Here is a 23,235-nt window from a genome sequence, read left to right as displayed (position 1 = left end):
ATGAAAAGCCCCCTGACGAGCCACAAGTCGTGGCAGCGGAGGAAGGTTGGCACAAGAGATTGTTTACTACTTTAAATGCCCCTTTCTATCATACAATATACAACAGAAGTTTTGATACAAACAACACCACCTGCCTGACCAAGACAGAAGGCTGAGCGACACTAGAATACATGTATCCTTACATGCCCACGTCTTCTTTCAACGCCATGCCAAAACCTGCCCTCATGCAAAGGATAAAATGAAACGCCGCAAAGATGCAATGTTTTTTTTTTGGCTGTGAAATGCCCATGTTCACTCGGTTAGACAGAGCAAATCCTCCTCTCATGAGAAAAAGTACCTGCTGTCCTTGAGCTTCCGCACGTCAAAATCACCCTTGGGTGGGATATCGGGAAACGTTAACGGGAGCCACAGCGACAGGGTGGACGCTTGGCGCCGGTCCGTGTATCTTGGCCTCGTCTCCATTTCGAAATAGTTGGTGTCCTTGACCGCCAACAAGTGCTCGGCGTACTTGCTGCCCGGGAGTGCTGCGTCCTCAGGTGCGTCTTCAGATGCGTCGTCGTTTGCCGCAACCTCCACTTCCTCCAACTCGGGGCTCTCGTCGGGTTCGGCCAGAGATGCCTCCGTCTCTGCTTCATCATTCACGGCCAATTGTTCCAAGACTTCAGTGCCAGATTCAATCGACACCATATCCGGTGTCCCAAACTCCTCAAAGATGCTAGCCGGCGTTACCATCTCCCTCCCCTCTCTGACTTCCTCGGGATCCATAGAGCGTAGCAACTTTTGGCGCCGCGCCTCTTGCAGCAACTCAGCCTTGAGGGCTTTGGACTTCTTGTTAGATCTGCGATGCTCCAGGATCTTACGCGCAACGGGGCTGGAGCGGTCAATCCTGGCTAGGTGAAGAGACCCGCGGTACCTCGCCTCAAACTCGGCCTTGAGACGGCCAATGACATCCTCGTTATGGATCCGGATAAAAGAATCGCGAATGATGTCATTCATGACCTCCACGTCCGCCGCGTGAGTCCAGAACGAATCGTGAACGGCAGCAAACGTGAGACCCTTGTCGTGACACTCGAGTGCCGACAGCATCATGTGACTGGCATCGAGGGAGTGAATGAAATTGGGCGGGAAGGCTTGCAGCTGTTTCCGCCGGTTAACCGGGTCATGCCTTTGCGGGTTGGTCAAGACGAGTGTTTGCAGGCACGTATGGACTTGGCGGGTAGACGGCTTCCTGTAAGGTTGTACCACAGGCATCCGTAGCGGCGTTGTCCAGACGAGAGTGGAGCGGAAGAGCTTGTGTACTTCGGTATTGCCATCAGACGCGTCTTTCGATTCATTCTCTTTCTTCTTTCCCAGCGAGCGCTTCTTAATTTCGGATACCTCGCGCTCCAAGTGTTCGATCTGCTCCGGAGTCATGGAATTGCATACGCGGCCGCCAATTTCGCCAAGCCACTTCTGAATGGCCTGGGCACCACCAAACATGGTGGTCAGGGCCGCAAAAATCTTTGAAGCGATGTATGCGGAGAGGAGTGTCAGCGCGACGCCCGTCTCTTCTTCCAGCCCTGGGTACAATGCATTCAGTTGCTTCAGGACCTGCTTCTTGGCGCCAGTATATGTGACACCATACACATAGGTCATAACCGTCTGCTTAACCACCTTTCTGGTAACTTTACCCATCACAGCCTTGGCAAACATGTTGTCCGTTTTGGCATCCTCGGCAATTTCTTCTTCCACTAACTTGGCAACGGCCGAATACACATCGGCAGGGCGGTCTCCTGGCAGCAGGTTTACCTGCTGCGCGCCCCAACTGTCACCACCAAGGGCTGCGTAGTGCTGAAGTCCATTGCAGGTGCCGTCCTGGTGAACCGGCAGGTGGGAGATAAAAGCGGCCGGATCAGGGGACTGGAGCGCCGCCCTCAGCTCAAAGCACGTCGCTAGACACTGCCACGGATCTTCGGCCGTGAGCCACCAACGCTTCCCCTCAAGCGGGTTATCGGCCGAGTCGTAGATGTTTTCAAGATTGTTCGTGGCAAAGTCCTCGCGCTCCTGGAGACTGGCCTTGTCATACCCATAGACGTTGGCGAGGTGAATTTTGAGCCAGCGCAAGCCGCGTTCTCCCAGAGGCTTTCCCTTGGCAAAGACCAGCAACCCACGCATGTGGTCAGCTCCCATGTGATTCATGTAGGTCGGTATGGGATATGCTCGTCCGCGGAAATCGAGATTGTGGGGAAAATAAAAGGTCTGGTCTCGGAATGCCCTGGCTACTTCGAGCTGAAAATTCATGGAGCACCTCTGCGAGTGCAGCCCCGACTTCTCGTTCTCAATCATCTTGACATGCCGGAACCAAGCCCGCCTCTTCATCGGGTCGTCGGTAGAATCCGGTTCTGGAGGGAGCGGGATCTCAGGGTTCAGTGGTGGAATGTCGGCAAGCGCCTCGCCCGTGTTCCACACCGCGAGAAGAACGTCGAAGACCTTGCGGTTGACCCTCCAAGCCGTCTTACCCAGCACGTCTAAACCCCTGAGCATCTGCTCCATATCTCCTCGCTCGATGGCTGCTTCGGCGTAGAGCTGCTGCTCCTTCAACCCGTCTTTAACCCGGATGAGAGCACTTGAGTATTCAATAAACCCGCCTTTGTTAAACTTGGTCCACGGCTCAGGCTCAACGACCATGGGTAAGTGACGTGCGAGAAATTCGCCCCTGGGTTCCCTTTTCATGAGTTCCAGCACTGCGGCATTTGGCAAGAAAACGCCAACCTTCTTGCCTTGCTTGAGGATTATACTATGCGAAAAGGCCGGCTGGGACTGCGATACCAGCTCTTTGGTCACTGGGTGTTCCTTGATGACCGTAATTCTGGCGGTCTCCATCAAAGCCGAGACCAGCAACGAGCCGATTTTGGCCCTGATTTGAAATGGCCAAGGTTGGTCGTTTTGCGTGACATTTCGACTGGTTGTGCCGGCCGGCGTTGTCATGCTGGAACCGTCCTGCGAAAGTCCGATCCGTGGCTGTTGCTTCATTGGGGAGCCCCAACGCTGTATTAATTGCCGGATCTGGTGCTGCCGTAATCTTTTACCCCCCTTATCCATGGCTTGCTTTGCAATTCGCAACTGGAGTCGCACGTCCTCCTCGGCGAATTTGGCCATCTGATGTACCATGTGGGAGACGACGATACCCTTCTCGGCGCCGTGTTGGCCGAGCAAGCCCAAGGTACCGAGGATAACGACGGCGGAGAGCCGACTGGGGGAGGTCTGGTGTAGATACGGGCCGTACAAGCACCGATCGAAGTCTCTTTCTGTCTTTTTGGGGTTTGCTTCCGAGGCATCGACCAGAACTAATTCCTTCGCAAGTCGAGCTTCGAGAGCCTCATGCCAATCGTTAAGCCTGGAAGTCACAGAGGGCGACGAAACATGGATACGCATTTCCTTAAGATTCTGACTCATTTCTCGCCATCGAGCGATGGCTGCATCCACGCAATCCTTCTCTAGCCGGGACTGGAGTTCACGGCGCTGCGCACGGGAGAGGGAGGATATGTCGCTCCCATCCGGAAGCTCGGAAAGCAGCGAAAGGGCTTTTTTTAACATTTCGAGACCCATGCCTTTCTGCGGTGTGCTCAAAACTTCGCCGGCCGCGGCCGGAACCTTGGCCTCTGACAGCTCTGCAGTGTCTCCTGAGCCGCCTCCACTGTCGCTCGCGGCTTCGTGATCGTTGTGACCATCGGCATCGACATCTTGGCCGAGGGGGATAGTTTCGGGCATGCTGTAGTCAGGACATATCTGGGCAATGGCGGCCAAGTCCTGGTCGGTCAGCACGCGTCCAAGGTACAGGTCTCCCATGCCGGCTTGCTGGGGCAGAAGGCCCATGTAGCGGGTGATACGTCTGTGGAGTTGCGAGCCTTGGGACGTGAGCAGGCTCGCCTTGAGCATGTAGGCGATGATGTCTGTGGTTACGGGAAGCCGACTGTTCCGCACTTGAAGCTCAAACCACCTGTGGACGTCGTCGGCCTTGTCCACACCCGGCTCGGCGGCGAGTTGGGCAACGCGGGCTTGCAACCATCGGGCGTGCAACTCTATCGCTTCTTGAGGCGACAAATCCGACTTTGCAATGCGATCCAGTACCATGGCGGCGCGGTCTAACCTGCCAATTTGCAAGCAAGCATCGAATATCGACAGCAATTCCTCAAGATCGCCGGGAATACCATGGATATTGATGCGTCCCCTTTTTTGGTGCGTCGGAGGGCCGTCGCTGATTATCAAGGGCGAATTGGGGTTTATCCAATTCAGATTGTAAAGAGGCGCTTTCGACGGGCCAGAGTGATGCTGCCCCCTCAAGATAGGGGTTAGGCCGTCCAAGGGGATGTCATCGCCGTAGCGGTGGTCCTCCACCGTGGTGGCCAGAGTACGCTCGAAACTGACAAGGGCTCGGCAGGCTCTCCTTTTCCACGAGCGGGAATCCCTTGCGGTTGTAAGTACACGCTTGGTCTCAGAGAGCACCCGTTGCGAAAAGGCGATGGGACATGTTGGAGGACGTCGTAGCGGACCAGTGAGCAGCAGACGGCTCGTAGGGAGGGTACGTCGCGCGGCGCCGGGACGGACGAGCATACTGAGGAAGAGGGAGAGGCTCAGGCGGCGATCGCGTCGTCTGGGGGTCGCGTCGGCTCGGGAGGAAGAGAGAGACGAGCTCAACCAAAAGGACGGCAGGCGCGTGCGGAGGAGGCCAAGCAGGCGATTCAATGCATTAGGCCCGATATTAAAGATAAATAAACATAGAAGGCACAAAAAGAGGCTGCTATCAGACCAGTCCAAGGTGCCCGGAACCGATGATAGAGCATGCGGAACGGTGAGAGATGGCGAAAGAATGGATTGGAGAGATAAGGGATGGAAGGGAAAAAAAAGTTAACTAGCGTTACTTCGTAGCTTTGCACGCTTGACGAAGTGGGTCGCTGTAAGGTACTGTAAGTTCCCTAACGGGGGATTGCCAGTACAGTCTGTGCTCTGTGCGCCGCAAGATCTAGAAGCATATACAATACCGACGGGTGGCGAGTCTCAGTCGGCGACCAATTCCTAGCCATCAAGAACACAGATTCGAACTTCTCATTCGAACCTGGGCCTTGTGTAGGTGAAATACATGTGGGCGGTACGATGCATGCGAACTACAGTACCATACGGTACGGTGTAAGTGTTGTATTTTACATACACTACACTACTTCATATGTATGTACGGAGGTAAGGTACGATCCACTAAAACTACATGCATTGCCATGGAACATTAGAAACACAGCAACAGCAGTTCTTGGACTTTTCACTCCACCCGACTCGAAGTTAAACAACCAGCCTTTAGGCTTTCACACGGCGGGCGCGAATAACCATCAGCAGCAACAATGGGGCCGTCAATTGCCTTACGCGCTACCCGCTGCTCGGCCTGTAGCTTGTCGGCACTTCGACTTTTTATCGGCAGCATTGCTGGGACCGACGTCCCCCCTGCCAAACTGGCAAGCAGACGACTCGCTCCCATTGCCACGGCGAGTTACTACACCTTCCGACCTACGCCCCGTCTCCTACATAGTCCTGCCATCGAAGAACAAATTCAAAAAGAAGAGAAACCCGATGCTAGGCAGGGAGTCTCGGCGGCAGAATCCAATGCCGCCGACGTACCGTGGTACCTCCAGGTCGAACCGCCAAGGCACCCGACGCTGGTGCACGAGCCGCCACCCCTGCCCGAAGTCCCAGAGGGGTCGCCCAAGATCGTCGAGTTGCTCCTCCGATACGTGTCGGACGAGTTGGGCCTGGACGAGCTGACATTGCTTGACCTGCGGGCAATGGACCCTCCACCCGCCCTGGGCCCGGGCTTGCTGATGATGTTCGGAACGGCGCGCAGCGAGCGGCACTTGCACGTCTCGGCGGATCGGCTGGTGCGCTGGCTGCGCGGGCGCGGCATCACGGCCGCGGCGGATGGTCTGCTGGGGCGGAACGAGCTCAAGCTCAAACTGAGGCGGATTGCCCGGAAGGCGAAGCTGCTAGGCACCTCTGGGGTGCCCCGTGGTGGCGACGATGGCATCAGCACAGGGTGGATCTGCGTCAATCTAGGCTCCCTCGGCGGGTCCCATGAGGAGGTTGTAACGGTAGACGCAGAGGGCAGGCCAACGGGGTTTGGCGTGCCTGATACTGGCACCACCATCGTCGTCCAGATGTTGACTGCGTCCAGGAGGGAAGAATTGGATTTGGAATCTTTGTGGAGGGGAAAGCTTCGAGCGAACCTGAAGAAGCAAGGCCTCCCGATGCCCGCCAACCCAGCTGAGACACCCAGTTCCAGTGAAGCGACCTTTTGAAAATCGATGGTGCCTGCATGCGAAGGCTTTTTCTCTACATCGCCTAGCCCTTGAACAAGCTTTTCTACTACAACAATTCCAGACAATCCCAGGCGTATTGACGAGGGCCTGGTGCTTGTGAAAAGCGGGATAGTGCACCAGGGTAATTCGGACTTGGGCGAGGATAGTGAGTCGAGCAGAAAATCTGCCAGTGAAGCGGATTCCGTTGCGAGTTGATCAGCCATCCGGGTTCATGGGAATTCCAGAGACCCCTGACACGAGTTGTACAGTACAATACCGAGTGTCCAAACAAGTGACGCTCGCGGGAAACGAGGTTCCCCGTCGCAGGGGCTAAGCTCAGTAGGATTGACACCATATTGAATCACGGCCTGAGTGGCCTAAGTACATGTAGAACTAGCTGTATAACATTTGAACTCCATGTATGGGTGGTTTGCCCTTTCACTCTGAAGATTCCCCAATGTTGAGGCAAAGAAAGAATGGATGTACGCTTCACAGTCGTGCCCAACCAGCACTCATAGCCTGCATGGAGAATGCACATTCACTACAGTGCTCATCAGGATGATCCTATCAGCGACTGTTTCGACTGGTCAGTGTTTAAAATACTCTGGCGGCAGATCCATCCTCGCTCAGCCCCTTCAGAGCCTCGCGGATTCCCTCATGACCTCTCTCAGCATCGGCGCCACCTGCTTCCGACTATGCTCAACCTTCCGCTGCCTCCAACACGCCCTCCAACCCCCACCATCTTTGCCGTCTAATTCTCCCCCACCCCACTTCTCCAACCCCAGCGAATCCCCATACTTCCTTTCGAATTCCTTCACCACATCGCCAGCTTCCTTGTTCAGCCCCCAAACAAGTAGCTCCCTCGTAAACACCACATCCGGCCTCGAGGTCGTCATCACAGCCGCGATATCCAACCTCTGCTCCCTCGCCCACGAGCTCAGCGCCGCTAGAAACTCAGCCTTATCCCCGATCTCGCGAAAAAGATAAGCAAACCCCTGCACGACAGACGAGACGCCCAGGGCAAGCGAGCCGTCGCTCCAGCGCTTGTAGTCTTTACGCAGGATGTCGCGGTACGACAGGCCCTGGATTTGCTCCTTGAGCTGTGCAAGCTGGCCGTAGTAGGCCGTCCGGTCGTAGGGTCCGCGGCCGAGTTTTGATTCGGCCAGCTCGACCGCACGCACGTCCCGGTCTGTCGTCTTGTCCCTAGACGTCAGGTTGCTCGTGTCCATCAGGATCGGCGCCAGCGCCACGCGCGCGAGGGCTGCATCCTCCTCCTGTTCTGCATCCGCGCCGCCGCCGCCGTTTTCAGCCGTGAGCCGGTCCCATATCTCTCTGCAGTGCTCCAGGACTAGGCTCATGCAGCTGCCGCACTTGGCGATAACGCGGGGCTGCTCTGGGGGCAAGTTTTGGGGGATGGAACCCTCATCGTCGTGGTGGTCGATGCAGCCTACGATGAGGCTGGTGTCGGAAAAGGTTGTGGCAAGGTCGCCTGTTAGGACGTTGTGGTCAACTAGGAACCAGCGCGTGTCTTGCGGGGCGAGCCCGTCCTTGGGAAGGTCACTGATGGTGATGAGATCGTCTGGCTGGAGGCCTGCTGGGTTGAGCGCGGCGGTGAGCTCAGGCCGGAGAGCAAGGTCCGCCCGGGGGAGGTTGCATAAGGGAATGTGCAAGGTGTGAGGTGGGGTGTGGGTGCGGAAGTAGGCGAGGATGAGGGCCGAGCACAGGGAGTCGAGGTCTGATGTTTTGTTAGTCATTCAGTTGCGGGTTGCGGATTCTAAGTGGAAATGTATTCACCTGCAGACTCGTTGCCAACAACGAAGCTCAGTGGTTTAGGCCGTTGTGGAAGCGGCGCTAACAACGCTTGCCTTGCAGTCACTAGGAACGATTTTAGAGACATCCGGGAAGCCATGGCAAGTCCCGCGGCGCTATTACAAGTTGTCGTTACTTTATAAAGAGTTAGGATGTTGAGTTGACACGACTTCTTGAGTGTGGGCAGATATCACTCTCTGCTCAGCTTAAAAGCCGGTTAGTGCTCCTAGCTAGATCTTGAGGTATGACAGGGCGATTGAATGGGCCGAAGGGTCGTTGTAAGTTGTAAACCGGGTACTTTCAGTACCACAGCCCAGGTCCACGATATCTGTGGAGGAGAGATGCCGTACCAGCACAATCCAGGCAGTTGATCACGTTGCAACCCGACAAACCGTTGTAAAGAGAATCTGCAATGCATCATCACTTTCACCCCGCAGTACCCAAAACAGGGTTTCTATCCCCAAGCCCAAGAACCGCTGCAGGGGAATTTTGAGGCTGACGGCAAGCCAATCGTCCACTTCTTGGCGATGCCATGCCCGATGCCGGTTTTGTGGCGTCCGAAGATCGCTGATTGATGGACCCACCATCAGAGTTGGCAGGACCTTGCCGCATTAGGTAACAGTACCTTCACTGGACCCCTTTTCCCGGTTACCCAAGGGTTATCGCGACGGCTCAGGGTCTAGGTACTCCGTACAGTCTACATACGCCATGGGTGTATGTACATTGTACGCAGAAGGGCGCAGCAACTTGGACTGTATAAGTACTGCAGCACCGGGCATCATGATTAACTTGACCATCGCTTTGAGTTTGCCTTGGCGTTAAGAAACACGGGGGACCGTACACGACAGTAAGAGCACATCCATCCTCATCGTTGGTACTGTACTTTTCCTCGGTCCATTATTGTGGAAATCCTGGGGCGCAGTTTCCGTCCTAAAGGATAAATCGAGTAAGCGTTATCTGTGCCCCAGGTATCCGTATCTTGACATCTCACTCAAACCAGACATCCAGACATCTCACTCTCACTCAGTCACACTTACCAGGACACTTCTCCCACATCCATCTTCAACCGTCCTCCTCACTTAATCCCGATGCCTCCCCTCCGCCTTGCAATCCTCGAAGCCGACACCCCGGTACCGGCCGCCAATGCGCGCTACAAAGGCTACTTTGGCGTCTTCAAGCATCTGTTTGAGCGCGCCGTCTCGCCAACTACCCTGGACTCAATCGTAACCCTCACCGGCCACGACGTGGTGCACAACCCGTCCAGCGCGTACCCCTCCTTGGACAGCATCGACGCGATCCTAATCACGGGGTCCAAGCACGACGCCTTCGCCGACGACGAGTGGATCCTGACGCTGGTCGAGTACGTGCGCAAGGCACTGGTGCATCCTCGCGTGCGCGTGGTCGGCGTGTGTTTCGGGCACCAGATTGTGTCCCGGGCGCTGGGCGCGCTGGTGGCGCGCAGCGACAAGGGCTGGGAGGTGAGCGTGACCGAGACCAGGCTGACCGAGAAGGGCAAGGAGTTGTTTGGTGGGAGGGAGACGTTGGTGAGTTTTTTGCCCATTGAGCTATATCCCCCCAGGTGCTGCTCGGGGTGAGGCGTGGGGGTTAACAGACATGTTGTAGAAAATCCAGCAGATGCACCGGGACCAGGTCTTTAACGTCCCTGCTGGCGCAGAACTGCTGGCTTCGACCGACAAGTGCATGAACCACGGCTTCGTGATCCCCAAGCGGGTCATCACTGTGCAGGGCCATCCTGAGTTCACAGAGGACATCATGCGAGAGATTCTCGAGCTGCGGCACGAGACAGGCTTGCTCACGGACGAGGTGTTCCAGAGTGGCATGGAGCGGAATGGAGATGACCATGACGGTGTTCTAATGGCTCAAGTATTCCTCAAGTTCCTTCAGGAGCAATAACAGCATGTCTGGTTGGAATCTTATGTTCCCGCAGGACTCTCGTAATCTCCACGCCAAGGAACCCATCGCCAGAGAGCCAGCTTCGTGATAGCCGCCACGGGCCAGCAGAGAAGACCAACAATTGTGAACTATACATATTGCCCGAACGAGAAGCTGTCAATCGCCCTGTCAACCCCAAATCTGACTTGCACCAAGCCCCGATGATAAATGACAGCATGCCTAACGGCCCAAACCTATACTCCTGATCACCCCGAGAGACGCCCGAATCTCATCATGGCTTTGTAAGAAACCCAACAACCCGCCGAAATGCATGCCGATCCAGGGGTATTGCCTCACCTGTATGCCAAGAATACAAAAGGAAATGGCAGCGCCGCGAGGCATGCACGTAATAAAATGAAGCCAACCATCAGTCCACCGTCCGCCCAACCACGCCGTTCACCTCTCCATGGATACTTCCGCGCTCCTCTTCGTCCAACGACCCATCCAAAAATTCTGGGTCCGCCTCCCACCATTCCGTCACCGCTTTCCTCCTTCCCACGTTGCCCCTAATGGCCCTCTCTTCCAAGATCTCGCCATCCCTTCTCAGCCTCGCCAACCTTCCGTCAACCAGCATCTCTTCCCGAGTCCTCCCCGCAGTTCTTCTTCTACCGCCGGAGCTTCTGTCCCAGAGCCACCCAAACTGGTCCCTGCCCTTGGCATGCCGCCAGGGCTCTTCCCTCACCATGAACAGCGCGCAGTCCACCGCGCCCTGCACGCAGAGCGATATGATCCCCACCACCAACAGCCAACGAGGCTCGTGGCCCGTAACGGAGTGGTCGTAGTCCATGACGTGCGACACGAACGGGAAAATCCAGACGATCATGTATGCAAGCGGATAGACAAAGAGGGAGCGAAGCTGCCGGCGGAGTCTGTCGCGCTGCTGGGATACGACGCCGCCGTGGGCGCCGTCGGTGTCATTATCACCCGCTATCTGGGGATGTGCTATGGGCGAGGGCTCGTCGGCGCCCTGCGTCTCCGGGGCTGATGGGGAGCGACCTCGATAGGGAAGGGTCTTCTGTATGCCGGGGATGAGGTTGGTGAGAGAGGCACTGCGCTCGTCGCATCCGCAGTGGTCGGCTACGAAGCTGACATGTTGGCTGACGGGCGGTGTGGGTTGGTGTTGCGTCAGGTTCTGATTCGTGGGGTCCGGGAGGCCGTCAGTTGTCGTAGTTACCCGAGGCCGGGGAGTACGCAGCGGCGGCGGCGAGGATACGAAACTAGAATTGGGGGAGAGCGGGTCTCCCGTCTCGTCAGCTAGGGAAGTATTGGCTAGCGGTGCTCGCGTTTGCGTAAAGCCCGCCCAATCCCATTGAATCTCTGGATTGGCCCTGGAACTCCCCGGGGGTAGAGTACTCGTCGCTGATCCGGGCATCTGCACATCTTTTACGACTGATATGGTGTCTACCGCGGAGGTACGTCGTGAAGTTGGCGTTGATGGGATCAATCCGTGGTAGCAAATCCGTGGAATCGCAGGAACGCTCGTCGACACACTTGATAACCGCCGCTGCTGCAAGGCCTCAGAGCTCCTTCTACCGTAGTCACCTAATCTGTTCCAGATGTACAGATAGATGAAGGCGTAGATGGCGGCGATGCCGGCACAGACAAAATATCGGGGAATCCAGCTGAGCATCAGGCGGGCCCAGGTTCGGTCGGTCCGGAGATAGCAGTAGTAACCGACGTTTTCGTAGCCTTTACCGTCAATGAATGCCAGGCAAGCGGTAGTGACTGGAAACAGATAAAACACCAAGTAGGCAAGCTTTCGATATGGATACAGTCCAGATCTCGGTCGGAAGATGTACATGACAGAATGCAGGGCGATCAACAGTACGGCGACGTCTGCGGACTCAATGCCGATGGCGAGAGTAACGCCGCTGAGCTGGCAGAATGCCGAGTCCGATTTGACATCATCTTTGATGAGGCTCACAATGGGGAAAACGACATAGGCCATGGACTTGAGGATGTCGCTTTGAATGAGCAGCAATATCAACCTGTCAGGATTAGCAGAGCAAACGCATCGCTGAATCTGGAGCCAGAGGAAACCGTACTGATGTCGAAAATTCCGCCTCATGCGCATGAACCAGTATAGGGTGCCCAGTGTTGATACAACACTTATCGAAGCAAAAGTGAGGGAGAGAATCGTCAAGACATAGATTGTGTATCCACGATCATCGTTGTTCGAGCTTTGACGGAGTGCTATCGGCAATGTGGATTCGGCAACGGCAGCTCTGTCAACGGATCCAACACTATCCATTCTCAGAGACCTCCATTGAGGCCTCTTGCGGAGAAAGTCGTTTTGTGTTTCAAATGGCAGAACCTTCGGCTGAGGCTACCGTCTAGAAGATGGTCGATATATACTTTGAGGCATCACCGGAACAGAACCAAAGCTTTCTGGGCGGTTGGCTGGAGAGATGGGAGACTTGGTGGAGGAAGAAGAGCAATAAGCGTTTGATGGCACTTCACTGGTTGGGGGTTGGAAAGAGCCGAATCTACTATAGTTGGAAGTTGCGATGGAAAAGCAAACGGAGATGTCTGTCTCGGGATATTACCCAACGTATTGGGTGCGTATGGCAGCCGTGAAATATCAAAGAGCGTCGGATTTCTGGCATCTACAGCCAGCAATGCAGCGAAAGGAGCGGAAGGATTCAAGTTTGGGAAACATTGTATCCAACGTCAGTTACTCTGCGGTATCTAAGAGTGCCGGCAGACGTGTGGAAACGGTCATCCAGGCGAGCCAGGCTTTCGGGAAAGAAGCAAACCCAACATCCCATCCATCCCACTCCCCACCTCCGACCCCTTGCCACAGGCGAATCCGGAACCAAGAACCGCCTGTTGCGGATCGACATGATCAGTCGGCGCAGCGGCCCAGGCCTGGATTGGTTGCCCTAATGCGCACTGGGTCAAGTGGCCCGAGGTGATGGCGGAGCTGAATCGAGATCACTTGTTCCAGGTTGGTAGTCCAAGCGAAGAGCGAAAACAGCACACTGGCAGACTGGCACTTGCAGCTGTGACATCGTGGGGGACTCGGATTGGGGCCGCGTTTGCAGACTGCCCACGATTGCATTGCGCAAGACGTGGTTGGTCGATACGGACCATCGAGGCGCCAGAGAGAGAAAAAAGCATTCTGCGTGGTGGTGCGGAAATTGTTAAGCCGCAACTGGTTACCGACGAGGACCGCGAGTGCCAGCAAGCAGAAAAACTTGCCTGGGAAGGAGAGTTCATGACATGTGGGTGCACATTTTCCGTTGGGTATTTCAACACAACTGCCTGGGGTCACGCCATCTCATCTCTTGGGTTGTCAGGAGTGTGGTGTGACAGGTGCCAGCTGACTGGATCACCTGCAGCAGCCGATGATTAGCCTTAACATGTCTAACCTGGTTGATGATTTGTACAGTTACTACAGTACCCTAGCGCTGTGCATTAGGCATTCCCAGCACTACGGACACTGGTCAAAATTTATCTCAGTGCTCAGACCTTCCAGGCGTGCGGGCTTGGACAGAAGTGCAGCCATTTTACTGTACAAATTTGTCGCACTAAACATTGCACTAGACATTTTGGGCATATGACCCACTTTTTGCACAGAACGCCTGAGAAGAAGGTCTGAGTTCAATAACCGGGTTCCCCCCATTACTCCGATCGCTTCCCATACAAATGGAAGTCAGACCCTCTATTCAAACCACAACCTCTCCACCAAAATTGTCGTATAAAGATGCAAATTAGTCTCTAAGGATGGCAAGACGTAGGCAAATCCAACGGTGTAATTTTTATATAGGTATCTTGTCGGGAAGGTGTTGAGGTTGCGGCATGGGTGTGTCAAATTACTCCGATCTTTTTCTCCTGTTGTGTTGCCCCCTATCAACTTCGTCTACAATGGAATAAACCGCTTCAAATTATACTAGTATGTTCGCCTTGAGCAAGAGATCCTTAGACACCTGCTCGCGTAGAGAACTGGGTATCCTTGAGTGTGGTTTGCAAGGCAATACCTAGGGCCGTCGAATTCACTCGAATCGCTGAGTAGGTGGCTAGAAAACGCGACTCTAGGGCCAATTCTCTGTCCTTGAAACTCGCTTTATTCCAGAGCATTCGAGCTCTATACCGCTATTGCACATACGTGCCATGTAAGTGCTAGCGAGACTCCCTACCCAGCTGCCTAGGAGGGTTATAAGTAGGGTGCGCCTGGGCTGGGCTAACTTGACTGCTCTCTGGAGAAAAAAGGTATTGGTAAATAGCGCTTTCTTCAAGGATTCTAACTTACCAACAGCTTGTTAATATAGTCAAGATTGACAACGTTGTGGTGGTTGGCGTAATTGGAAGTGATCGGAGTAATGGGGGTTTTCCGATATTGCACTCAGACCAGTCTGGGCGGGTTGGCGGTGTATTGGTGGGAATTTTTTGATTGGTTGCCTGACTCCACTATTCCCAATTGGGCCCGCCCAAAGACTGGTCTGAGTTCTGAGATAAGTCAAAATGCAGTTAGCGATGTGATGCCTTGAGTGACGGGAGTGGAGCGGCCCTCAGCCGGAACACCATCCGGTCTTGTGCGCAGCGGAAGCGAGGCGGCGCCGGGCACTAAGGTAACGTTATCAGCGTACCCACTCCGTAACGTTATCGTTTCCGGGGTTGACCCTCTGTTCGTCTATTTCATTTGACCCCCACGGACTCTCGTCACAAGCTCTCATGATTGCACTACTACTTCCATGATTGTGATGCTACAGTTAAATGAACCTACTTGAGCTACCTAAAGGCCAGTTTCTTTTTTCCTGACACGACGCGGCGACGCAGCGAGGACATGTCGTCCCGTACTCAGGTAAGTTGCATGATAACTTGTATGTACAGTACAAGTACGCTATTTAGCTCCGTCTGGTGTCAGATGTGCGTTGCTGACGAAGGCGAAGATGCTAGTGTGTAAAAGCGCAAGTTTGACACCCGTATCCGTACAGGCCTCCGGGTTCCGGAAGGGAGCTTTATCGAATACTGTGGATATACAGCAGCCCTTCATTAAAAATCTGAAGCTGAGGGATGTCTGAGAATAAGCATAAGCGTAACGATAATTTGGAGCTCGACGTGAGAAAAGTGATCAAGCAAAGGAAAACGAATTTAACTTCTACATTTGTCTCTGAATGAACTAATGCTTGTTGTCGGTGCTTTTACCATGTATTATTGTGTGGACGAGGCGAAACGACGCGAAGTGTGAGAACCCCCTTGGACATGATATATGTCTGGGTCTTGGGAGTCCGGCCCGGTTCCGGGTGTCCCGAGAGTTTGGTACGCTGGGGTCGCCGGGCAAGGAACGGCACCAATCATTGAACCTGTCACAACCATAATTTGCGCGGATGGCACGATCAGTTTTACGACAATAATTGTCTTCCTTTTTCCTCAAACATTTTCTACTTGCCATGATAGGCCTCCTTGCTTCGGCAATGCCGAGCCTGTCTATCCGTAGACCGGCTCTTGTTTTTGGTATCCTGTCCCGCCTTCAACTAACGCCTCGACGCCGAAGTGTAAAACGCAAATGTGCATTGGAAAATGCAGCAACAACCCATGACGCCCGAAGCAACCAAGACCTTCTAACCGAGCAGGTTGATGTATGGTTCGGGCCAGCGGCCCCATACCAGGGGCCGATTCCCTAATCTGCCGCTGACCGGAGAAAGGATCTTGAGCCGCCTTCTATCTTCGTCAACATCCGCAACTGCCACAAATCCCAACACCGGTGCTTGTTGTATTGTCTCCGGTGGGTCATTCACGGAGGCATTCATGACTGCCAATGTCCAGTGAGACATCTCGGCTGTTATCTCCGCAGATTCGAGGGTTTGGTGAGAATTGTAGAGATCGGGTTCTGCCTGGAGGTTAGCGTGGCACAACTCCATGGTTGTGGTGGGCAGGACTGTTACCATCGGGTGCCTTGAAAATAACCACATCATCGAAACCCACGGATTGTGTAAACGGGCTCAGCGTTCTCTTCGAGTCGCCGAAGAAGTACTCTTTGATAGCAGCTTCTCGGAGGAACTTCATGAAATCTCTGTCTCGCTCCGCAACCCCGTCAGATTTGTCCAAGAGGACAACCGTGATTGGTTCCCCGTAGGTCGTCTTCTCGTTCTCCAGAATAGTTTGTAGCGAAGCATTCAGCCCAGCCGAGCCAAGGACGACAACAATGTTCACTTGCAACGAAGTCAGCCGGCATCCATAACAAGCACACTGCTTTGAGAGACATACCCGCAAACTCCCGCACAGCATGCAGCAGGATCTCAACCTCCCCTTTCACCGCGGTTACAGCGGGTGTGTCCAGCACCAGCCCACCAGACCGCACTGCATCATCCGACGATAGCTTGGCGCGTACCGAGCTAGCCAGCTTCGTAACAAGATCTTTCCACAACGGCATATCCTCCTCGACCTTCTCCCTCCCATAGTAATACACCATGGGAAGCTTGACGGGCACGAGACTAGGCCCACTGCAGGGCGTGCTGCTGACCCCAAACCCGCCCGTCGGCTCCTCCACATCCATTATGGTCCCGAAGACGGCCGCGCTGACCGTCCCCGGCAGCGACAACAGCCCTTCTCTCGGATCGACGTTGGCCACGAGCGGCTGCTCACCCATGCGCGTGGCAAGTGCCGCGAGCGTCCTGGCAAGCGTGGTTTTCCCCGTATTGTGCGGACCGCAAATCATGACCCTCGGTCCTCGTCCCCGCCCGCCACTGCTGCTCCTCCGTTGAGTCTGCAGGGTAAAATGGAGGTTGAGGTAGCTCAGCATCGGCGTGTCCTCGGGCGCAGCGCACTGTGCGACATAGTCTTCGACTTCGCCGCTCACTTCGAGTGAGCAGCCTGTGTAGGTGAGAATTTTGGACTTGGTGCGGGCAAAGGTGTAGTTGTGGTTGAGGGCTAGCTCAGTGCCGTCTCGCTCGGCAGTCCCGCTCAGGAGGCGCACCGACACGCCGGGACCAGATGAACTGCGCGGGACCTGGAAACGCCACTCCCAGAATGGGCGGAGGGTGATTGTGCGAGTCGTCGAAGGGCTGGGCTGGGGAGGACGGGTTAGCTAGGAGCATTCTTTGACTTGTTTTATGGAGCTATTCGCGGGGCATCGAAAAGCAGAGACGAATCTTGATCATGGAAGAAATGCATACCTGAGGCGCAATCTCGCCTAAACCCGGAATAGACATTTTGTCTAACGCATCTGTTTGACTGGCTCAGGGCTCGCGTGTGAATTCGGTGTCTGTCTGAACTCTGAAGCGTTTAAGCTTAAGCAGGTACTATCACATGAAGTGAAGTTGGGACGGTAGATGTTGTTACAGTCCAGTGCATATTGATAACAAAAAATGTAACGTACCGTAATAATACCACTAGTACCAATTTTACAGTGTATTTTAGTGTACTGTACTGTATGTTCAGTACAGTTCGACTTCAAGTTGGAACTAAACTACCTAACCTAACTGAAGTAACCACAACACTGGGGTCTTTCATGCTAGTAAATAACGTGGGCGAATGTTCTTATCTTCCTTCTCCAGAAGTCCCTGATGGGAACTCTACTATTTGTCCATGTGTAGATTATGTACGCCCAGATTCGCTACGGTTGGCTGGGGCCTTTGCCCTCGGTACGGTATACCGGTCCTCATCTCAAGCGCAGAACACATCACGACAACCTGAAGCTATAAGGATAACTAATGCCTTACAACGTCAGAACGTTTTCAGCTTTTTAGCGGAACTCTGGAAGAGCAAGACGCATGGGAAAAGCATAAGTTCTATTTAACGGTGAGCTACATACATGAGTGTCCAAGACAGGGGTATTGTTCTAAACATTCCAATACAAGCAATCCTCCAACTCCGCAGCTCATAACGTATCATGATGCCCATATCAGGGGTGGAACTCCACCAACGAGGGGAAATAAGAAGTTCGTCAACTCGTAAATGACCTAGTGGGCTAGCTCCTCGAAGACCTTGATCAGACTTCGAACGCCGAGTAAGCTGTTCTCGTCCGGGCCCTGCCCAGGCACCCAACTGGCGTGCGCAAAATCGATCAACTTGAGGGAGTAAATCCGCGGAAAATCTGAAAATTCTTCCTCGTCTTCCTCGTCTTCCTCGTCGTCCATCCCAATGTCCCCCGCAAGGGCCATTAGATCAACATTTCCTTGGATAGGGCCAGAAAGCAGCCGCGCATCAACAGCCCCGTCCTTCTGTTGTGTTAGAATGATCTCGCCGTTGCCGTCCATCGCGATGCCACTGTCAACGCGCGACGTGCTGGGGGTAGTTTTGATATCTCTGACCTGTTCCTTCTTCCCCTCTTGCTCCGAGCTCGACGAGCTAGGGGCCGCCTTCTCGATGGCGGCCCGCAGCGCCTCGCCATCCCCCTCGAACGTAAATAGCAGGCTTGCCGAGTACATCCTGGTCTCCTCGCTGGCGAGGACTTGCTCAACCCTCCTGAGATCTTCGAGGAAAGCCTGAGCAATGGCCCTCCCAAGATCCTCGTCGATACCTGCCCTCTCATTGAAGATAAACTTCCGGAGCTCTTGCACGACATTGTCCTGGTTTACCTCTAGCCTGCCATAGTCCTTGTCGTAGACTTTGTAGCCCTCGGAGTCCAGCTCGTCCGGGTTATCAGAGCCCTTGTATATGCGCATGCCCGCGATCCGAAAGCCGTGTGACCCATTTGTGCTCGTTTCACTGATTTTGTCAAACCGTCGCCGCTTTGCCATGGGTGCATCATCGGCCCATAAGCGCCGGCCGAGCTTCGCGTCTAGGATGTTGGGTCGCTTGAAGCCATACGCCGCGTTCTCTAAGACAACTGACTTGTTCGTGACGATTTTCCTATTCTGGTTCGGCTGCCAATCAACAACTTCGGACTGCACGTTTTCTGCTGCCGCATCGACCGCAGCTACCTTTGCCATGAGCACCGCTTGGTCCTTGACCTCCTTGCTCAGGAGTTCGTTGACAGCCGGAAGCTGCTCGTCGACAGAGTCGACGTCGGTTGCGTCATTGAGTGACAGGGTGCCGAGATAAACAGGCATCAGCTCAGCAAAGTTCGGGTGTTCCTTGAAGGCAGTTTCGTAAAAGTCGATCTCCTGCTGTACACAGGGCTTGATGAAAAGCTCGCCATCAGGGTCGCACATGGTTCCATCACTACCGACATGGTTACCATCTGAAATCCATCCACAGGGATGGTGACGCAGAACTTACTGTCCCGCAACCGCGAAATTATATGGCTGGAGATCCGCGTGGTTTGGAAGTTCTCTTGTGCCCGGCATGTTTTTGACGGCCATTGACAAGTCGTGAGTCGCAAAGATGTCCCAAGAAAGTTACGGGAAAACCGATTAAGTTTTTTGGCGGCGGCTTGGAGGTCGACGCGCAACTTATACTAAGAGACAAGAGGTTTCCGGTCACGATGAGGGCTTGCATCTGCGTGGAACCAACGAAAAACGCGTTAACCGCCAGGAGAATAACCGCTCAACTAGATCTGAAACCACAGGACTAACGTGGTCAGAGAATGGGCGACCATGGTAGCGTGGTTAAGAGATGGGAGACCATGGGATTTTCAGCAGACAGGAGGTTCGTAGATGAGATGGTTGAGTCGGCATTCGCGACATTGGGGCGGAGCAGGCTGCAGAAGGCGAAAGGGATCTCCCCGTCGACTCCGCACTCGCAATGCCAAGATCGGTCGTGCTCAAAGCCTTGGGCCAAGGGCAGCCAATGGGACACCCTCAAGTACCCAGTTTGTGGGGCGAGGCCGTCAGGGCGGAACGGGAGGGCTCTCTTGGGTTGTCGTCACTGCCCCATGCAAGTGTTGGGGCTGAATCTTGGGTCGTCCGCTCGCAACCCAGCGGTGCTGGGGTGGCGGCGGCAACACCCGCGCAAGGCGCACTACAGAGTACATACAGGCACATTCTTCGTTTGCTCCGGTACTCTGACCTTTTTGGTCAGACGGAAAAGTTAAAAAGCACTCTGGAAGCATATCACAGCCACGGTTGCCCATTCTGCCTCGCTCTCCCCTTCACTTCATTGGAACTGCACTTCATGCAAATTTCTCGCTGACTGCAGCATCTCCCTCGGATACCGCCCGGACATTTTTCGTTCTCTTAAACTTCGTAATCGAGTAGGCCTTCGATTACTGGCCGGCGCTTGTTGGGTGGCCGGATGCGAGGTGGGCATCGATACCCAAGTTCCTATGCGAGATCCGGCCAGTGACTTGAGGGATTTGTGATTAAGTGTTAGACAGTTTTCTGCTTACGAAGGACATGGCAAAGCGTTGTCTTTATGTGTCTTGTACAGTTTCTGACGTGATACAGTGTTTCGCATGCGACACTAGATTACGAGTTGCTAGGTAAAGTACCCTTCCAAGACTGTAAAAGCTGCAGAGATCTACTGCTAACTCTACAGATTCCTCTCCTGGTGTGAATGGCTCCGCCCGATATGTCTGTCCCTTGTCGCCCGAGAGCAACTGTTGGTGCTGAGGGAGATCGTTGGCCGGTATTTCCAATCAGCGGTGTATGAGCGTGGCTTTTCCCAACGGTGCTGGACCGTTTGTCCCAACTGCTATTGTCTCACCCAGTAGGTTTTCGCGTTGGGAACTCTTCTGCGGATAAGGGGAACAGCAAGGCGCTTCCATCTTCAGGATCTGGACATTGCGGCTCCTAATTGCTCGCCAGCCCAGCATCTGTGCGTGACGGGCGACTCCATTTTGGGACCAAGGCTCGTGTGAACCATCCACCGCATGACTGACCATCGTTGTACGAAGAGTGAACAGCATCATTCTGAGGTGATTGGAGTGGAAGGACTCAGATTAGATGAAAGATCCAACGTCATAAAGTACTACAGAGATTCTGTTCGGTTCAATTCATGAATGGGTGGCTCCTTCCTCTATGTTTCTACTGGGGGCAGTTTGACTTGCTCTCAAATTTCTTTCTTGTTTCCTACAGCAAACGCACAATTTCGGGTAGGGAACACTGACAAACAAATCTTGGTTCGCCCTCTTCAAGCTGCAGCAAACCACGTTTACCAGACTGATCCTCTTGGATTGGCAGTCGACCTGCCTTTGCCCAAGTTCCAAATTGAGCACCCACTGCCTTCAGGCTAACTATCACAGCAACCCGGAATCACATCTGACTTACCAGACTAAACTCACTTCTTTGGCAGCATCTGCAAGGATGTCGTCCCCTCCAATGGCTGGCGCTGCGGAGGATTTGCAGGGCGACCCGCCGAACGAAGACCTGCCCGAGAATCTTGATATGGGCAAGATCCAACTGCAAGATGACAAGGCGCAGGAAGGCAAGAAAAAGAAAAAGAAAAGCCGCAGCGCCAAGAAGAAAATCACTGGATTCGAGGGTGAGTCTTCCCATCTAATTGAGAGGCTTCGATCTCGACATTGCTCGCAACTGTTCGCAGTGGCTTATGCAAGCTAGAGTACTACTGCGACCCTCCCATAACACCAGCCGAGCACATTGAGGAGCAGGAGGTTATTTACGCACCGCACCGCCCCTTCGTCGACCGCATCGAGGAGTGTATCCAGCGGTACCGTGCTCGTCGCCGTCTGGGCCCAGAGCGTGAAAATCTGTTCTCCAAGTATCTCACTCTTGGTGGGGTCGATGCCACGGTGCGCCAGTTCCAGGGCACGCGAGCTCTGGACAATGATGTCCTGAAGGATGCCAGCAAAGCAACAGTCCGAGAGATAACAGCTGATGATGTGATTCAACGCGGTGGCGATGGGAATCTCGCCTCTCGCTTCTACAACCCCAACCACCCCGAGCATTGGGACGTCGACTTCACGGGCGTTGCTGCAGGATTCTTGTGAGGTTCTACCATCTGCCTTTCTGAGACACCGGACGCTAACATGCTTAGGTCTGAACACCTCCCAACAATGGCTGGGTCGGATACCAAATACTACCAAATGGGCGTCGAGGTTGTTCTCAACTTCCTCAAGTATGTCGACATGCACGACGTCTGTCCTGAGTATCACGCCGACGTCATGGGTGCACAGCTTGTCTGCAAAAAGGCTCTACATGAGATGCCTGCTATCTGGAAACTTTCTGACCTGCTGCCCGGAGACTTCAATACCGCAGTCAGCATAGTCTACTGCAAGACGGGAGAGGAAAGAATTGTTTCTGGCAATCAAGCTAGAATGGCTGCTGACCGCAAGTATGCCCAACTCAGCCAGGGAGCCACCCTGGCTATTATACTCGGGAACAAGACTCTTCCAACCGACTACAAGCCGACCGTTACAAAGACAATTGCGCTGTCCTTCGAGGTCTGCAAGATCAACTTTCCAGATGTTGTCGCTCGAGCGAAGTACATATCTATCAACAGGTACCTTTCCGAATATCCCGACATCAAGCCTTGCGGAACCTTTACTGCGCGCCCAGTCGTTATCCGAGACGGTTGGGAGAATACCATGGTAGATTCGATTCCCGAAGAGTACTTGGGCGAGTCGTGCTTCGTGCTGGAGGAGGAAATCCTGAAACTCTTGAACGTGGGAATGAAGCTGACCATGCGAGTCGGCACTTTCGGCTATATCGGCCTTAGATTCATCGAGGAAATCAAGAGCGTCAAACCGAGTTTCTACGTCTTCTTACCGCAGGAACTGATGCTCCAGTTCAAGGAGCCTGTGCTCAATCCTCGTCCGGCGCCAAGTTTTCACGACTTTGACGGTAGCGGGAACCTCTTGGATGGGATTCCGGATGGCGGTGATGATGAGTAAAGGATGAGGCTGGTTGCGGGCGTTCTTTGGTTGCGGTTGGGGTCATCAATGAGATACAGGGGCTGGGAGGCCGGCGTCGTTGGGCAGATACCTTACACCTAAATGAAGGTATCTAGGTATGGAGCTGGCTAGCTGAATCGACCCCGTTTCTTAGAGTCCTCCCAGGTCGAGTTATCTTCAGTTATTGCCGTCAGAATGCAGATACCCTACCTTAGGCTCTGCGTCCGTTTCACTGGTGGCACTCTTGCGAGCTTCCATCATTCGTACTTGTGTTGGGCTAGACCTCGGCCGTGCAAGAGCCGGAAAAGGATCTGAATGAGTGACATAGAACTAGAAAAGTCACGTAATTATTCCTGAGTGCTTCCGAAGAAGTACCACAACATGTTGGTTCCAAGCAACGAAGCAGTGTGCCCAACCGCCATAGCCGCTCAATCATCCGAGCAATCAGCAAATGCATCCGTTCCAACATCGTACACA

At 54.1% G+C, this 23,235-nt stretch overlaps 8 protein-coding genes across 8 annotated transcripts; 3 read left to right on the top strand and 5 right to left on the bottom strand.

Annotated features, from left to right (window-relative positions):
• Positions 1 to 53: 53 nt before the first annotated feature.
• N656DRAFT_783422 (DNA/RNA polymerase) lies at positions 54 to 4,854 on the bottom strand. The gene has a single exon (XM_064815957.1). The coding sequence runs from the start codon at positions 4,591 to 4,593 to the stop codon at positions 322 to 324; it is 4,272 nt and encodes a 1,423-aa protein (XP_064666693.1). The 5' UTR covers positions 4,594 to 4,854; the 3' UTR covers positions 54 to 321.
• On the top strand, positions 4,812 to 6,320 carry N656DRAFT_801240 (uncharacterized protein; the record flags this gene model as incomplete). The annotated part of the gene is made up of 2 exons (XM_064818094.1): positions 4,812 to 4,831; positions 5,450 to 6,320. The coding sequence occupies 2 exons, from the start codon at positions 4,812 to 4,814 to the stop codon at positions 6,318 to 6,320; spliced, it is 891 nt and encodes a 296-aa protein (XP_064666692.1).
• Positions 6,321 to 6,955: 635 nt separating this feature from the next.
• N656DRAFT_831819 (DHH phosphoesterase) lies at positions 6,956 to 8,599 on the bottom strand (the record flags this gene model as incomplete). Its single annotated transcript, XM_064818640.1, has 2 exons — positions 8,115 to 8,599; positions 6,956 to 8,055 (listed from the first exon to the last, which is right to left on the bottom strand). The coding sequence occupies exons 1-2, from the start codon at positions 8,227 to 8,229 to the stop codon at positions 6,956 to 6,958; spliced, it is 1,215 nt and encodes a 404-aa protein (XP_064666691.1). The 5' UTR covers positions 8,230 to 8,599.
• A 201-nt stretch (positions 8,600 to 8,800) lies between these two features.
• On the top strand, positions 8,801 to 10,213 carry N656DRAFT_783420 (class I glutamine amidotransferase-like protein). Its single transcript, XM_064815956.1, has 3 exons — positions 8,801 to 9,075; positions 9,130 to 9,673; positions 9,753 to 10,213. The coding sequence occupies exons 2-3, from the start codon at positions 9,218 to 9,220 to the stop codon at positions 10,041 to 10,043; spliced, it is 747 nt and encodes a 248-aa protein (XP_064666690.1). The 5' UTR covers positions 8,801 to 9,075; positions 9,130 to 9,217; the 3' UTR covers positions 10,044 to 10,213.
• Positions 10,214 to 10,449: 236 nt separating this feature from the next.
• On the bottom strand, positions 10,450 to 12,339 carry N656DRAFT_716554 (uncharacterized protein; the record flags this gene model as incomplete). Its single annotated transcript, XM_064812140.1, has 1 exon — positions 10,450 to 12,339. A coding segment is annotated over one exon (1,890 nt), but the record flags the coding sequence as incomplete, so codon positions are not given.
• A 3,102-nt stretch (positions 12,340 to 15,441) lies between these two features.
• N656DRAFT_783416 (uncharacterized protein) lies at positions 15,442 to 17,347 on the bottom strand. Its single transcript, XM_064815955.1, has 4 exons — positions 17,201 to 17,347; positions 16,293 to 17,094; positions 15,971 to 16,237; positions 15,442 to 15,915 (listed from the first exon to the last, which is right to left on the bottom strand). The coding sequence occupies exons 1-4, from the start codon at positions 17,234 to 17,236 to the stop codon at positions 15,647 to 15,649; spliced, it is 1,374 nt and encodes a 457-aa protein (XP_064666688.1). The 5' UTR covers positions 17,237 to 17,347; the 3' UTR covers positions 15,442 to 15,646.
• Positions 17,348 to 17,501: 154 nt separating this feature from the next.
• On the bottom strand, positions 17,502 to 19,328 carry N656DRAFT_357456 (SAICAR synthase-like protein). The gene is made up of 4 exons (XM_064809361.1): positions 18,950 to 19,328; positions 18,605 to 18,892; positions 17,839 to 18,553; positions 17,502 to 17,734 (listed from the first exon to the last, which is right to left on the bottom strand). The coding sequence occupies exons 1-3, from the start codon at positions 19,178 to 19,180 to the stop codon at positions 17,987 to 17,989; spliced, it is 1,086 nt and encodes a 361-aa protein (XP_064666687.1). The 5' UTR covers positions 19,181 to 19,328; the 3' UTR covers positions 17,502 to 17,734; positions 17,839 to 17,986.
• A 1,686-nt stretch (positions 19,329 to 21,014) lies between these two features.
• N656DRAFT_357536 (uncharacterized protein) lies at positions 21,015 to 23,121 on the top strand. The gene is made up of 3 exons (XM_064809362.1): positions 21,015 to 21,389; positions 21,467 to 21,851; positions 21,903 to 23,121. Exons 1-3 carry the CDS (start codon positions 21,212 to 21,214, stop codon positions 22,756 to 22,758), a joined length of 1,419 nt encoding a protein of 472 aa, XP_064666686.1. The 5' UTR covers positions 21,015 to 21,211; the 3' UTR covers positions 22,759 to 23,121.
• Positions 23,122 to 23,235: the final 114 nt, after the last annotated feature.

Source organism: Canariomyces notabilis (genome assembly GCF_033297395.1).
Source record: "Canariomyces notabilis strain CBS 508.74 unplaced genomic scaffold N656scaffold_27, whole genome shotgun sequence".
NCBI classification, from domain to species: domain Eukaryota; kingdom Fungi; phylum Ascomycota; class Sordariomycetes; order Sordariales; family Chaetomiaceae; genus Canariomyces; species Canariomyces notabilis.
The sequence above is the reverse complement of the archived record's forward strand: the minus strand, read 5'-3'. Positions and strand labels throughout refer to the sequence as shown.